General features: G+C 41.3%; 1 protein-coding gene across 12 annotated transcripts in view; it reads right to left on the reverse strand.

The window, feature by feature from the left end:
- The window catches only part of Mast4 (microtubule associated serine/threonine kinase family member 4), a 560,147-nt gene that overhangs the window by 331,274 nt on the left and 212,046 nt on the right, over positions 1-16,827 (reverse strand). For 3 of the 12 annotated variants that reach the window (XM_074077371.1, XM_074077370.1, XM_074077369.1), the window contains exon 1: positions 1,365-2,567. The exons of 7 other annotated variants lie outside the window; for them this stretch is intronic. In XM_074077371.1, the coding sequence (XP_073933472.1) occupies positions 1,365-1,403 (39 nt within the window). In that variant the 5' untranslated portion in view covers positions 1,404-2,567. Of the gene's footprint in view, positions 1-1,364; positions 2,568-16,827 lie in introns of those variants that run through there. 2 more of the 12 variants (XM_074077374.1, XM_074077373.1) reach the window with 1 other exon arrangement.

The following is a 16,827-nucleotide window of genomic DNA, read 5'->3' on the forward strand; positions in this document are numbered from 1 at the left end:
CTCAAAAATACATTTAAAACCTATCTAAAATGAATTAAAGGAAAGAGAAAACTCTGGGCCAAAGTGCTATTGATTTATTACCAATATGAACTGTGAGGAGTTTAACAGAGTTTATCATCTGTTAACAAAGAGCCCTTTCCATATTTAACCAGTGACTCCAAAGAGGACAGGAACACACACAACCAGCTGTGCATTACCAGAACTTTCTAGAGATGACGAAAACAAAGAAAAGGAAGTCCAGGCCAATGACTAACCTCACTGTATATTCAAAAACAATGCCACACTAGAATCATTAAGGAGCTTGTCTGTTTACTTAGATTTGGAACAATAGATGGCATTTGCCCCAACTTCTTTAATCCCTCTCTTGCTTACTTACAAATAGTCCTTGGGTTTGACCCTGGCATAATATTAGAGTGATGTAAATAATATCAGTGTTAATAACTGACAGCACAAAAGATAGACACTAGGTCAGCTGTGATGTGAGACCATCAAGGAGTGTTTCAAAATGTGCCATAGATCCCATATTCTCAAGCATGCATATTTCTTAATTTCAAATAATGAATAAGAGTTCAACAACAGCTAATGATTAGATCCTCTCCCAAAGAAAAACATTACTTTTACAGGAAAAAGAGTAATCAGGAGTTAAACACTCATTTTGAACATACTTATATTTTGGCTTCCTTAAACTTACCAACTGCCAAACAGATGTTTTTTTCAAGTTTTCCGATTTGCCAAGTCTCTAACTTGGAATACATTTGTACACTGAAGTCAGAGTAATTTAATTAGAGAAACTTGGACACAAAACAGCAAGGCAGGGAGATATACATCTTTCCTTATCTCCACATAAGTAAATCATGGAGAACTTTGATGGAACTGCCTGCAGAAACTTTCATTTTACTGATGCAGGAGACTCCCAGCAGCTGCAAACAACTGCCAGGCGACCACACCAGATGCCACCCGTCTGAGGTGACCCCATCGCAAGCTGAGTCCTGCATTCCCAGGACTGGATGGAGTTGCTACCCTCAAACAGACTTCCCAGATACTTGAGAGCACGCCAGACCCGCTCATCAGCTGTCACTGCCAGCCACAGTCTCACTATTCTTGAAAGAGCAACAGAATAACAAAACCACAAGCAAAGTATGGAACTAAATGTCCTATCTATTGTCTCCGACAAAAGAACCTCCCTCATCAAACCCTGGGAGGTGTCATACCTGTAACTACAGACTCGGTGCATCTCACTGCCAAGTACACACTAAGAACTGTGCACATATGCCTGCCCAGGAAAGGAATGACAAGGGAACTTTGAAATCCTCAACGGCTGGCCACTGACAATGCCACATGTCAAGAACGGAACGATCGCCTACCTGGAGCCCTCTCCGTCTTAGGATGCTGGACTCATCCATCTCCCCCTCTGCTCTCTCTGAGCCTCTCACCACAGTCTAGCCACGCTGCACTACCTTTACTTGGGCACGCTAATTCAGAGCCCCGCAGCTGCTAAACACTTACATCACGCCCTAGCTGATTGGAGCCTGGAGTCAGCTGGTCCCGCTTAGTTATTCACTCCAGCAACTTCGGAGATCACGGATGCTTGCAGTTCCGAGGAAGAGAGCAGCAAGTGGGCTCCAACACCTAATGCGTTTATCCAGACAGGCACAGGAGGTTTTTGCTATCAGACGGGAAATCATGGGATCCCTGCTTTGCTCGTCTTCAAAATGCTGGCTGTCGCATTCCAGACAACCGGTAAATGGCTTTTGGCAATGGCTTGGGTCAAGTCCCTGCTGAAACAACTATAAGGTCAAAGTGGCTAAGTAAATCAGCGCTGACAGACACCTCTGTAAAAGGCAGCTGCTGATTGGGATGGTGAAAACTAGGGCACAGCTGGTCAGCCAAGCAGCACCGTGATGCCTCCTGCTCATCTTTACTAAAGGCATCAAAGAAAACAAAATGTAGCAGAACACACGCTGCCTGAGCTGCCTTAAAACCTGAAAGCCCAGAGCTGGGGCGGCTGCTCTCCATCGGGCCCCCAAGGAGCACTTTACACCTCCCAGCGTGAAAGCCACTTCATTTGCATAAATACCCTGCCAGTCAATGCTGAGCCCAAAGACAGAAAAGGCTTAGATTTTAATTTCTCTTACAATAATAACTTAGTTCTGCTGATACCTGACCAAAATGTAAAAGGTAATGGGGTTGGGGGGCTGGGGGGTGGACTCTAGGAGCCATCATTAGTTGCAATATTAACCTATTTATAGTCGATAAGCAGCTAAACAAAAAAGATTCCCATCATGTGCAATTTCACAGTCTGTTTCAACTTGTTTACTCCGCTCATCCTCATCTTATTTCAATTGAAAGCAACCAAGAGATGAATATTAAGTTTTCATTACTGGCATGGCACAGGAGTTACAATCTACAATACTACCAATTTATAATAAATTATTCCCCGTGGTGTCTACTCCAAAGATATTTAAATTGAGAGAACTGTTTGTTCCTGAGAGATAGACACAAGGACTTCAGTTTGTCTGGAAACTACCCCCTCTGTGACTCTTTACATTAGATAAAGTCATTCTCTGGAAAGAAGGGTAGTCAGGAAGGCAGGCATAATTTTAAAAAAATTCTTGAATTTTTACCTAACCAGATACCTAGGAATTTCTAAACATAGGGGAGGGGAAGAAGTGTCTTATCCATTCACCTACTATTCCAGTAGCTCTCTATCGCTTTCTGGAAGTGAACACACTGTTAGACCTGCTATCAATTGATTAGATTGTGTCATTAAAAACAGCTCAGAGATTTATGAATCTAACCACTGAGAAAAACTGATTGCATTTTATGTTCCCAAACAGTCTTTGCATACATCTTGAGACATACAAAGGAAGACTTGTCAAGAGATGCTGGCCTGTGCAAAGGCAGCAGCAGAGAAGGGTGTCACAGTGTTTTTCCACTTGGGCATGTTCACTTGATACCACTTAAGGCAGAAAGCTCCAGGGAGTTTCTAGCTCTCACTTATATGTACAATTGTAATGACATCTCTAAAAGGGAAAAAACAAACAGCACAAAACTCGCCATTGTTCAGATAGCACAATGTACCAAAAAATTCTAGTACAAATCATATTTTTAAAACAGATTTTTAAAAACTAAATTTTTGTTAAAACTGAAGAACAAAAAGAAAGAAAAGATCCAAGTGGAGAACAAGATGGAAGATGGACTAACTTGCCTTCAGTCAACCATCTGCATAGCTGGTAGAAAATAGCTCCCCATTCTTTGTGTGTCCTGCAAGGCCCAAATGCACTTTCATGTTTTCCTGCAAAGGGAAGACCTCTCTCTTCAATGAGAATAAGGGAGTGAGGAGTGTTACCCCTTGTTCCTCAAGTCACCCACTGAGAGAGAAGCACAAAAAGTTGCCTGAATTGGCAGAGCTGTCTTAGACAAAGCCTTGGAAGCAGATCAGCACTTACTAGCCAACTTGGAGAATCACTGCTGTCTGTTCACAGAAGTGGAAGGAAGTACTACCTGGTTTCAGATAAAACCTTGATCCAAGGAGCTCAACTTTCAAAAAAAAAAAAAAAAAACCCAATTGTGGTGTTCTTATTTATACTTTTGCTAAGGATGGTGATCTTCATTTTTCTGGTCCTTCTTGAAAAAGTGGGGTGTGGTGGAGGGCACCAAGTTCCATTGGAGAGAAAAGGGAAAACACTTTTCCCCTTGAAATAGACATCACAGGTTGCCAGGTGCCAAGAGGAAAAAAAAAAAAAAAAAAACAGTAAAGCACTAGTGAGCCCAGAAGCATCTTTTCTGTGACCAATGGCATAAACTAGTTGAAGTGCTATCAGAAGACATTTTGAGGACACACTGTCAAAAAAAGTCATCTGATATGTGTCCCAGATAAGGGAACTCTATACCTCCCAGGTACCTGGGAGCTGGAACTGTTTGGTGCACAGAAGTGACAAAAAGGAATGTGGCTAAGGATGAGACATATGTTTCTTAACAAAGGAATATGTTGAGATAAAATCTAGGTGAGTATTCCACCATTAACTAAGTCTAAGATGAAGATTATAACCATCACTCTGTCAAATCTAGTACGAAAAAATATCGATTACCTGTCAAAATGTATCACTTTGAGAAGTGATACACATACATCTTAAAGAAATAAAACCAGCCAGAGGCAAAAACATTTGGGACAAAAATGAAAGGCTGCTGAAAAATAACATCAAGCAATAATGGCTTAGCAGAGGGAATAGTAAAAAGAAAATTGCTACATTTACCCTTTGCTATATATTTTCTCATCAAGATAAGCCATGTGTTAAAATGCAATAAAAACTTCAAATGATGACACTATTCACAGGTAATAATTGGGATCTAGACTAATTTCCATTAATAAACTCTTTTTCTCCTGCAATTTTATACCTTCATGGAATATGTTCACAATATTGAGAGTCAATTCACAAAGTGGCAACCTCAAAGTATTGCTTTTACATGTGTATTCAAATAAAATCCGGTGGGTCTTGTCATTCATTGTAACCTAAAGCCAGGAGTTTTGTGGTTTTTGATTATTTATGGCTAAATCACGTGTCTGTGTTTTATAGGAATAATTTATTTCATGCAACACTCGAAATGCATGGTCAATTCATGGTTATAATAATGGTTGAATTTAAATTCTAGTAACTGTTGCAAATGAATGGCTCACAGGGGAAAGCAGCACTGGCTGCTCCCATTTTCATAAAAGGGTAGAGGGCAATTCTGTAACCATGGGCCACAGTGATGATGCCTGGTACAAGGATACAGGCCTCCTCCTGTGTCCTGTCAAGTTATCTTTCACGTCTCAGAAATGAGTGCGCTCTCTTCACTAGTTCTACACGTTTACCCTGAGAAACAGTATCTCCAGATTATACCCACTGGTGGGTAGTGGACTGCTCAGTGAGTGACCGCTCCCAGGAACACCATGAAGAGTTTTTTTTTACAACACAGGATGTGTGGTGTTTCAAGACCCACACATGCTCCACTGACCTAGTCTACCCCTTCCAGCAGCTCTAGACTGAGCTTCTGAACATCCATTCAGAAGCCAATAGGGCTGAACCACAGGGGAGGGAAGTGGAGGGGAGGGGAGAGAACAGCACCCTGCTCTGAGAGGTGGTTTCTCCTCCACTTTTTTACCTGCGTGGGCAGGAGTGACAGGGGAGGGCCACAGTGTCGCACGGCCCCTCATCCCCTCATTCCACCAGTCAGGTCTCATGGCATGCGTGGAGTATGATATGCAGTAAAGTCACCACCATGGTGTGGGGGGTCCTGTAAATATGCTTATGTGTGTGACGGTGACTGCTGCTTCTTAACAAGGAAGACAGCCTCAAATGCTCCGACCATCATATCCTGTCCATGACATGAAGGGTTCCTATGTCTCTGTCTGTTCATTCCAAACTCAGTCAATGTGACAAAGTAGATAAATCCCTTCATGTAATCATGGACTACTTTCTCCACTCAAGACAACTGCCCCAGCCAAAGAAGGTGTCATTAAAAAGACAATGTAGCCAGGTGCCAATGGCTCATGCCTATCATCCCAGCCACACTGGAGGCTGAGATTGGGAGAATCATGGCTCCAGGACAGCATGGGCAAAAAAATTGTGAGACCCCCATCTCAACCACCAAGAAAAGCTGGACATGGTGGTGCCTACCTACAGAGCAGGAATTGACACATATGTGATCAATAAATGAACCATCTTAATCCTCACCATAGACCTATGACTTAGGCAACATTATTTTCCCATTTTACAGATGAGGAAGTTGACTCTCAGAGAAGTTAAGTGATTTTCTTAGCTACCAAAGCCAAGGAAAGATGGAACTGGGATCCAAACCCTAAGTAGGTTCGAGCCTGCATTCCTAACCACCCAGCTCTCCTGCCTCTTAATGCTTAAGCACAGGAAGAAAAGAGAAACAGAAAGGCATTGATGCTTTAGTTCCTAAGGAAAAATTACCATATCACAAGTTGTTGGTGGTCAAAACATAGCAGAAAGAGCATCTGGAACCCCAAACTCTATGAGCGCTGTCCTTCTAAAAGAGAAAAGGAGGTAAGCCTCAGCTCCTTTTGGGGGAAGCTTGGGAGCCCCCTGAGCAGGAAGGGTGGAGGAAGGGCAGGCCAGAGACAAACAAGAGGGGGAGATCTCTGGGCCTCCATCCTGAGGAGTCTCTCAGAGAGGAAACAGCCTAACATCCTTCTGAATTACACAGTTCCAAACACAACCCATACTTACTTATAATCACATGAATTGCACAAAGCCAAGGGCATCCTTTCAGGCATCACTAGACATCCCTGTTACCCCGTGGGGGTGCTAAGAGCTTTTCATTTTCTAGACTGGTACCTTTTCTGGAATTTATCACCAAAGACAGCTCTTTAAGTCACCCTTCCTTTTAGGCAAAATGACTCAGGGCAAGGCTGTCCACCCTGTTCTGAGCAGTGCTGGGAAAAAGAGAAGGGAAAATCCCAGCCTTGCTTTCTCCTTTCATTTTCCGGAAGCTGCAACTACCCAGCCTACTTGGCAGCATCCTGTACAGACAGCCAGTCCGTGCTCAGGCTCTGCCAGCAAACAAGCGAGTAGTGGGGCAAGTCCCTCCCTGCCCTGAGCCTTGCGTTCTCATCCATAAAATAAAGATACCATCATGGGCTTATGATCAGGAAGTTGGGAAAGATGGGAAGGAAAGAGGAGATGACCTGCTGGGAAATGTGGAAATTGACACCTCTGCCCTCAAGGGAAGAGGAGCCCACGCCCCCCCACTGTGGACACCTGGTCCTTCCCTACTGGCCCGCACTGCATCCATGGCTCAGACTCTCTCCTTCTTCCTGTATCAACTCCCTGAGTTCTTGGGCCACAGTCCTGGCCTCCGAGGTTGTTGGTCCTGCTCAGGAACCTGATATGGACTGAGGACTGAGGAAGGGTCAGAGGCATCCCATCAGCCCCTTCTTGTCACCTCTTCCCCAGTGGGACAGCAGAGCTCGGGAAGCAGGAAGTTGCTGAAGTGTCTAGGTACACTTTAACTCTGAGATGGAAGTGGGTTCAGCAGTTGGCTAGGGCTGACCCTAACATGTATCACTGTGATATTAATACCATAATACCGGATTGCTGCATCTTTAGAAATATTTACTACTTACGAAAGGAACCCACAAGTGAACCAGATTATAGTGGCCTGTGCCATCAGTGCTCAAAAGTAAAGTCACCTGGAAATGAGGTGCAGTCTAAAGTACCAGGAGCAAACACTGAAACCACAAGTAGTATTTTTCTCTAGTTTTAATTTATTAATTTTTTTGGTGGTACCCTGGACTGAACTCAGGGCCTCCTGCTTAAGCACTCCACCACCTGAGTCACATTCTCAGTCCTTTTGTTTTTAGTTTGTTTTTCAGATAGGTTCTCACACTTATAACCCCGGCAGACCTCAGACGGCAATCCTCCTACCTCTACCTCCTGAGAAGCTGGAATTACAGACATGTGTCACCACCCCTAGCCAATCTTCTCCTAAATTTTAGAATAGCCATTTGAAATGTTATGGTCTAAGATTAGCAAAGATAGAGAAATAGCAGCTCATTCTGTATGTGTCATCTTCTCACCAAAGAAAAAGATTTTAAGCCGGTAGGGAGGGAGACTAAAACAAAGGACAGACTGCCTTCGAGGGAAAGCCACATCTTTCTCACTTGAAGGAATGAGAGGACCTAACACCTTCCCACTGACAATATACCAAAGTCTGAATTTATCCAGAGTAGCATTTTCCAAAATCTGTTTCATTTAGCAAAAACTGCAGGTGGGGTCAGTAGCAAGCATATGTCTATGAAATATGCCGTAGCCCACGCTTCTTGAGTGCAGCAACATCTGCCATCCCGCTCACACTCTGAAGCCTTCCTCAATGGATGCAATCAGTGATTTCCACTATGTAACAGGCATGGCTTTGCTTACGGGCCTGTCACAAGCAAGCTATATTGTCTTGACGTCCCCATCACCTTTTCTTTTTATCTAATTATTTCTGGCATATTAGCCATCAAATCACTACTGACAATATGACAGGAATCATGGTATTGAAAAAATTACATCCTAGGAGGAAATAATAAAATATAAATCACAGACATAATTTTCTTTTGAACATTTTAACAATGACACCCTCATATACATATGAAATATAGCAGACTATCCTCATAAATGCCCTAACATCAATCACAGCAGGAAAGTATTCTCCACTTTGCGAACACACGAATCCAACAAAATATAGCATTTCTAATAAAACTGGGTAATACAACTTCATTTTTTTCATATGAGAGCATTTATGAAGATGTGACAATTGGAAATAGTACCAACATTTTTTTTCAATTATGTCCCTATAGCTCTAAATGATACATAGCTAACACTAGGACCATGAGCTAATATTTAGCAAAATTCCATATTCCATATTAATACATAAAGATAGGAACAGATGAGTGAAGTGATGTGGTAGTGTCGTCATTCTAGGATGCCTGTCAGCTGCACATGCTGTAGAAAAATTAAGATGTTGATACATGTATATATTGGTGACAATACTACTGAATTGTTTTCGGAGCTTCTGAAACAAAGGTATTTCTAAAATTATTGCCAAAGTGACAAGATATACCTAGAGGTAAAAGCTAAAGGGGGATTTATTTTTAAACTTTTGAACTATATCTCTATATTCGTAGTATAGCTACTAAATCAGAGGTTATAAAGGTACTTTCAGGTTATAGACATATTAAACTTGTTAATCCTAAAGTGTCAAGTGGCTACATTCTAGATTACATGTACTGCTACTGAGCTAAACTTGAAAAATAGTGAACACAAAGTGGAAAACAATTTGGCAAATTTCCTAAGGAGAAAAACCAAGCTCATTTCCTCAAAATTTATAACCCAATGGACCAAAGAGGAACATGCTAAATAAAATCAGGATGGGATTCCACATGCAAATTAATCAAGCAGTGTTTTCACATCCATCTTTTTATGTGGACATTCACTGCACCATAGATGTGAATATTTGTGAGAGACAACTGTTTTAAACCCCAAGTTAAGATCACATCTACCTGGAGATATCAGGTTCAATTAATTCTGAAATTATGACGGGGCTCGTTTTAATCTTGTTTGCATTATGTGCACACAATCAAGCACTCTTATGAATACCAAGTAGCCAAAGAGGTCCGAGAGGTGTATACACACACACATGCGTGCGTGCACACACACAAATGATTTTTAAAATACCTAGGTTTCTTTCAGGCAAGAGTGTAGAAGTTTAGAAGTTCCTCCTGAACCTTGTTTGTCATTCCATTCTATCCCACATTTGTTTTGACTTTTTATCAGCCCACATTAACACACCATCCACCTCAAATATGAATAGAAATGGGGCTGCCTCCTGCCAACTAGCTTATGGCTGAAAAAGAAGTAAGTACTCCTTGGACTCTATCATACAGCATGGTAAGCAATGTGCACCCCTTCTCTTTGATATTAACTCTGTCTTCCAGCATCACCTAAATGTACTCTTCCAAGAAACATAAAATGGGCTCCAGATTCTACCTCATTAATCCTCATCAGTTTCTTGTGAAGCAGAAAGGGAAGAGACTGGTCTAATTTACCAATGAGAAAGTGAGACAAAGAGGTTAAAAGAAGAGCCCAAGGTCATGAAAACAGTAAAAAGGCAAAGCTAACAAGAGAATTCAGGCTTCTCAGGCCAGGGTGCAAGGTCCAGACACCAGCCATGCTCCAATACCACCCTTCCTCCTCCACTGTCCATCATACCAGGACTCCAACCGCAACTCAAGGGCAAAGGGTACCCTGCAAAACTATCAAATAGACCCATGAACAAATAGAAAACCAAATGTGTTCAAGCCTACACATTCATATGCATGGAGAGGGAGAAATAAGCAAATGAAGATTGGACCAAGGCTATGTACATAGGAAGAAGTCACATTAAACAGCACCCGAGGACACAGTATTTATATCTATGTAGTTAAGAAAGGAGATTAAAAAACACAGTGCTTAAATTACAAGAGCACGGAGCACGGCTGAATCTGTTCTGATTTTCTTCTTTAGTGGCCAAGTTTCTCTCTACACTATCAAAACATATAATCATGCATCAAACTCAAAATAGCCTATGGTTCTTGGGGGTCACAGTATACATTTGGTCCATGGCTCTTCCCTAAGACCACAATGAGCAGCCTAAGTCTCTTTTGTCTTTCTGTAGGGAAAAAAAAACACTTGTCTAGTTTTAATAACTTAATGAACTAGACATCTATTATAAAGCATCTGGAATACACAAGAATGCCATTAAGTCACATTTAATTTTAATATGCAATGAATGAAAATATATATTTTGTACCTTTACACATATAGGACCTAGAAATTCCTATTAAAATTTTTCTTAAAATAAAATGAGAGAGTGGCTTTCTTAAACCAAAATCAATCTACAAAAGTCTTCCCAAATAATGACAGTAAATGTTAAAAAATTGTTTTTGAGCCTTCTGGTAGCTGATTTAATTTATTATTTAATTTGTTTTCTCTCTATATAGCAACTCTAGCATACTATCCTTAAAAATCAAGGAAATCTATCTCAAGTTTTACACACTGATACAAAGTCACTACATTCTATTGAAATCCCCAGCTCACTCATTTATATTCATTAATCTTAATGATATCATTAATGCACAATGTGTTTCACAGAAGCTAATTGTATTTTTCCAGAATCAAACATTAACAGTTATGCCTCCCATTATCACCTAATAAAATAAGATAAAATTTAAAAAGTCATGGGCACACCAGTGAATATTTTGATATGGTAACTGATTTGCATTTTAATGCTACAATAAATTGGCCAGATTATCATCAATTAGATAAATTAATATCCTCTAAGTAGAGTGATGGGGAATTACTGTTGGAAATCAACAACACTTTCCACTCACTTCTTGAGCTTTATTGACTCTAAGCTTAGCCCTCCTTGGTCCCCTTATCTAAAGCTGGCTTTTGTGACTCAAGCTAATACCACCCAGTAGAACATATTCCTCTTTAATTTTATATGCTTATCATTGCTTTAAGAAAAGACAGGAGATTAGGGAATTTATGCCCTTTGAGTAAAGCAGAAATATCTACCTGGGCATTGAAAATTCCTGAGTGAAAAGTGCATGAATCAATTTGTTTATTTCATTGTATTACTATTTTTTTTAATTCTCTTGATTCAAAAACCAATCACTAAGCATGTACTATGAGTCAGGCATTATGAAGGATACTGAGAACAGAAAGAGGGAAAAGACTCAGTCCCACGGTCTCAGGACACATGAATAAATAAACAAAGGACAGGAAATTAGTGGTGACACAGGACAGTGCAGCAAGATGCAAGCACTGAGGTAGGGAGGAGGGAGGAACTCAGAGTGGCAGAGAGGAAAGCAGGGCTTGGAGCAGGAGGTAAACAGAGTCCACAAGAGTGGTTCTCAATTTTATCTGCATATTAGAACCACTGCAAGTTCCTTTATAAACTCCAAAACCTGAGGTGGTGGCAGGCCCAGACCAAGTGAATCACAGTCTCCAGAGTGGTCCCAGGAGGAAATTCCATGTGCAGACAAGTTAGGGACCATTGTCTAAGCAAGCATGAATTCTCAGTGGAGCAGATGGGATCCAGGAGCTAAGGGAAGCATCGTGAAGTGAACAACATGTGACAGCAGCCAGGACACAGTGGGTCTGGACGCGAAAGCAGCCACTCTCTCCAAACACAAGCCATCCTGTATGTGACACACCTGTGATGGTCCACAAAAGCAGACCTCACAAACTCTGCCCCTTTCTCTCTTCCCAAATCAGCAGAGGATAATTTCCTTCTGCCTATTACACTCTTATATCCTTAGAATCCTTAAAAGGATATCCTTATATCCTTAAAAGACTTACATTAGAGACTCTCTTACTACTACAGTTCCATCATCTTTTCCATACATAAGTGGTAATAAAACTTGAGGGGAGAGAGGAAGAGAGAGGTGGCTGAAGGAAGCATTAACTCCTGTGGCCATAGAAGAATGTGACTTTAATTCTTCTTACCAAAGACTAGCACGCTCACAGGAAGACAGGCGCTTGTGCACACTCTTCCTCTAAGACTGGAAGACAGTGGATGGGATCAGTCCTGTCTGTCCCTGGCCTTACTGAACACACTGCATGGCTCAATTGTTAAAAGCAAGCAGGATCCTTCATCTTCTCCTTCTTGAGGTTTCTCCAATGCCACCCGAACTCTGGTGACAATTTCCTACTTCACTTGACAACCTTGAAAACCTGTTCTCCTCTAAGACAGCAGGTCATCTGTGAGAAGGACATCTGTGAGAAGCCTGTTCACTGTATTCTGTAAGCGTCCTCTAAGGAAAACTGGATACAACAGGGTGTGTATATTTTGACTGCTTAACCTGCAGCCAAAACAAATAGATTACATCCACTTTACAAAGAAATACCCAGAGACTCCTTACCTTAAACTATCAGGAAATATACAGATTTCTTTAGGGAGAAAATATAATGAAATCTTAATAATTAATTAAAGGAGGATGTTTAAAATTTTTATTTGCCTTCCGAAATACATATTTTAAAAAGTATGGTACTAATTTTACTACTCAGCCTTCACAAAGGATACTCGGCATTAAGAAATGAAAACATTGCTTCCTTTGCATGCTTCTAAAAAGCATCTTTGAGCATTTTTTTTATAGAAAAAAGTCCCAAGTAATATACTCTCAGCCTGGAGTTATTCATTCAGCTGTGGTGTTTAATTGCACACGCACTGAGTTATTGATAATGCATTCCAGCAATGTGATTTCTATTCCTTCAAAAAGAAGTTATACCTAACATGTTCCATTAAATTTGAGTTACTGGAAGGAATTTCCCTAGCTCAAGCATGTACCATTTTCTGAACATAATTCAAATATAAAAACCTAGGGTGCCAAAACTTCTTCCATATATTATTTCCTAAAACTCAAAATGCTACCAAGATTAACAGCATTCTTGTACTTGTAAGAGAATCTGAAGACAGCTATGGTAGGAAATCTCCATGTGACATCATAAAGCATTTTAATTTCAGTCCCTCTATTATCTTGAAAGAAAATTCTTCCTGTTGGTTTTCTTATAAGACAATTAGCTTTATATATTCTGGTTGGTTTTTTTCCCCAGTTGACTTGAGAGTCACCTTGGCCTGTGCCTCCCCTTGCACAAGGCACACCTTTCTCTCGAATGCATTATGGATGCATCAGTTTTTCAACATCAACGTTTTTACTTCTATCCACTGCAAAGGAGATTTGCTGAAGCACCACCTCGTGGACAAACTAACACTTGCATCAGCATACTTCGCCGTGTCTCTTCTTTCCCAGCTTTTGAAACTCTTGATTATCTGAGTTAATGGAGACGAAGATGGGTGAAAATATTTTCCAGAGAAGAACATGATGACAAACAGAGTATATCCTATCAATGGTAATGTTCTGAAGGATTCTGATAGGAGACTGGCTTCCTTTACACAGCTATAGTTGCTCAATCTCAGCTCAGGGAAGTTTAGCCACAAGAGGTCAAAGCTGCTTGAGACCAGGAGGAAAGTGTCACCCTCCCCCCATTCCTTGCATTGCTCACCAGCACTAAGGCTCAGTGACCAGTTTTTTCCAAATGTCATAATGACAACAAAGAGCACAACAATCATAAACAGGTGTTATAATTCCATCATTTGTTACTGACCCATTAACATTGGCAAAGCTCTGAACAAAATCTGGAGACCCCCCTTTCCCTGAGGTTCTGGGAGACAGAGGTGGACTCCTGGAAATCTCTGCCTGCAGACTCATCATCTTAACCCAGGCCCAGGACCAGAAGGCGGAGAGTGCTCACCTTTGCCCTCACAGGACATGCAGCACCCACTGGATTCTGCCTAGCATGCACCCTGCCCTTCCAGCATGCCACTCAACTCCGGAAGCTACACAAGAGGGCAGCGTCCAGGGCTTATTTCATCTCTGCATCAGACTACCAAACATGCATCTTACACTCCTCCTTTCACTACTAAACACGGCCTCTGTGGACCCCATTTTCTGTTTCAAGTTATCAAAAATGATTCAGAACCAGAATCACCCATTTCTTCTCAGTGGGTGAAATATCTACCAAATGCCATCCAATTAGCAGGGGTTTTCCTTCCTTTCTTTCTTCCTTCCTTCCTTCCTCCCTCCCTTCTTCCCTTTCTCCCTCCCTCCCTCCCTTCCTTCCTCCCTCTTTCCTTCCTTTCTTTCTTTTCTTTTGTGGTGCTGGGGGTTCAACCCAGGGTCTTCAACATGCAAGGCAAGTGCTCTACCCAGGAGCTATACCCCAGCCCCATGTAGCAGTTTTATATAACTGGTGGTATGCAGGTGCCAATTTCCACTTTTCCCACTTGGATAACTGATAAGCAGAAAAACACAGTACTGCAGCAAGACTCAGAGGCATTCTGTTCAGAGCAGGGCCCAGGGGAAGCCCCTTCCTGCATCTGTCCTTCATTTAGGCAGGAGATGTGCCCTAAAAGCACCAAAAGGGCAAGTGAGCGGCTAGACTCTATCCCCGGTTCTTCCCCTGAATGTCCTTAGGAAAGGCATTTAATAAATTTCTTCCTTTAATTTGTCTTAGTTTCCTTCAGGGATGAGAAAATACATTTGCCTGTTTTTACTTGCAATATTTTACTTTCAAAATTTTCAAATGTACACAAAAAAGACGAGAACAATAAGTATGTTCACATCTTTTCACCCAGATATTAACTAATCGTGAACATTTCTAATATCTTTTGCTATTAATGCTTGCGAAAATACACACTGGATGAAAAAAGTGCTTTCAGCTTAACAGAAAAGTCTAGAGATGAAAAATTCCCCCCACAAGACCATGACTACACACACACACACACACACACACACACACACACACACACACACATTGAGCAAGAATATTTTGTTAGCAAGTGGGACTTCCTTAAAAACTGTTGGAAGGGGAGGGGTGAATTCAAGTAAGATATATTTGATACACTGTAAAGAACCTTTGTACTACAATGCTACAATGTACCCCCACCCAGCACAACAATAAAATAAAAACCACTGGAATGCAGAAGAGTTCTCACTCATTTTCTAGGAAACGTTTTTTTCACTTAAGGGTGTCTGTCTTAGGTGACCCCTAGCATCCTTCCATTGCAGAGCTGGGAACCAAGCATTTCCAGCCCTTCATCCAGAGATGTGTCAACTGAGCCCCAGGGATCACCACTACCTTTGCGTCAGCCAGAAATGATACCCTTCTCCACTACAAGAGAGGTGGGGACTGTAGAGGAGAAAGACAGAAGAGGAGGGGGAGGGAGAGGAGGAGGAGGAGCCAAGCATAGTCAAGAACAGCAGCTCCTCACTTCCCTGCAGCAGCACAGACTTTGGTGCTCCAAGGTCACTGCTGCAGTGCTGTCTTTCAGAGCAAGCCACAGCCTTGTATCCCAAACTCTCAGGAGTCCCGTTTCTTCCGTCTTATATCGCCTCGTCTGACTCACTTCCTATCCTATGTTGCAAGCATTTCTATTTTTCCTCTGTATACATTATACTGTTAATGTTTCTTCTGACTACTTAGGAAAATAGTTTCTGTCAAAGACTTGACCACACCAAATAACATGTGTGGTTTTGTAAGTTAACCACCTCTATAAGCAAGCACAGGCAAGCCCTCCTGAGGATATCAGATGTAAGTTTTATGCTTCTCTAGCCAAGTGGCAAGGTTTTAGGTTAGAGATGGGAATTCCTCTGTTATTTTTGGTCCTGCTCAAGAAATACGAAGGCTTTTGTTCCCAAAGCTATCTAAGGACATTTCCGAAATCCTTAAATCAATAAGAGTAATTCAGCCACAGAATATTAATTTTCAGTAATACAGCCTCCATCGATTGTTTTCTTGGCATCCTTCCCTGACCTGGTATGGCCCAGGAGACAGCTCTGTAGCCGCTGGCTGTATTGCAGGGATGCTTATCGATGGTGCTCTATTGCATAAGATCACACTATTATCCAGCCAGCCCATGCCAGCATTTCATTACACTGTTTGATGTTCTCTGCCTCCCAACCCAAACACAGCCCTAGATTGCAAATAAAAGGAGCAGTTTACAGCCAGTGACCAATTGCTTCATTTGTAAAATGAGGGTACTTATGAATTTTTCTGTACAATACTTTGAGATGTGTTGATAAATTATAGCCAAGGTACACAATTGCAGTATTGATTTCCAAAGTCACCATGTTCTCTGTCAGTCCCTGTTGCATGTGTAGGTATCTTTTGAATATCTTTTCTCCTTTCTGAGAAAAGTGTCCAAAAATGTGACAGGCACCATTATTTAAAGAGCGTTCAATTCCTTCATCACTTGAGAGTAAGTTCCTTTTTTTGTCTGTGTTCATTTTCCCCTTTACATATGACTATGCTAGGACCCAGCAGATGGCTAAATCAAGATGCTCACCAGATTGTACTTCCTTGACATGACCAACTACTAAAAAGCTTAAGACGACAGATGTTAACCTGTCCAGATATATTATATGTTCTATCAAGACATCAGACATATTTCTAGGCTTTCCCCAGCTCTAAAATGCAAGTTTATTTGAATACAAACAAAGAAGAATGACAAAGCACACAGGCTGTGAAGGGACAAAGAACTTATTTTCCAGCATTACCTGGATCACTTCCTCAAAGTTCTATTGTGTTGAGACAAGCTCGTCTTTGAAGCATTGGTTTGTCATGTTGAAAGTATCTCCATATACCAAGAATATAGGTGCTTTTTACTTTTCACACCTACCTTAAAATGGTGTCATTTTAAAAAGTGTATGCTGATGCAGGGTGAGCTATAACC

This window comes from Castor canadensis, chromosome 6, assembly GCF_047511655.1.
Source record: "Castor canadensis chromosome 6, mCasCan1.hap1v2, whole genome shotgun sequence".
NCBI classification, from domain to species: domain Eukaryota; kingdom Metazoa; phylum Chordata; class Mammalia; order Rodentia; family Castoridae; genus Castor; species Castor canadensis.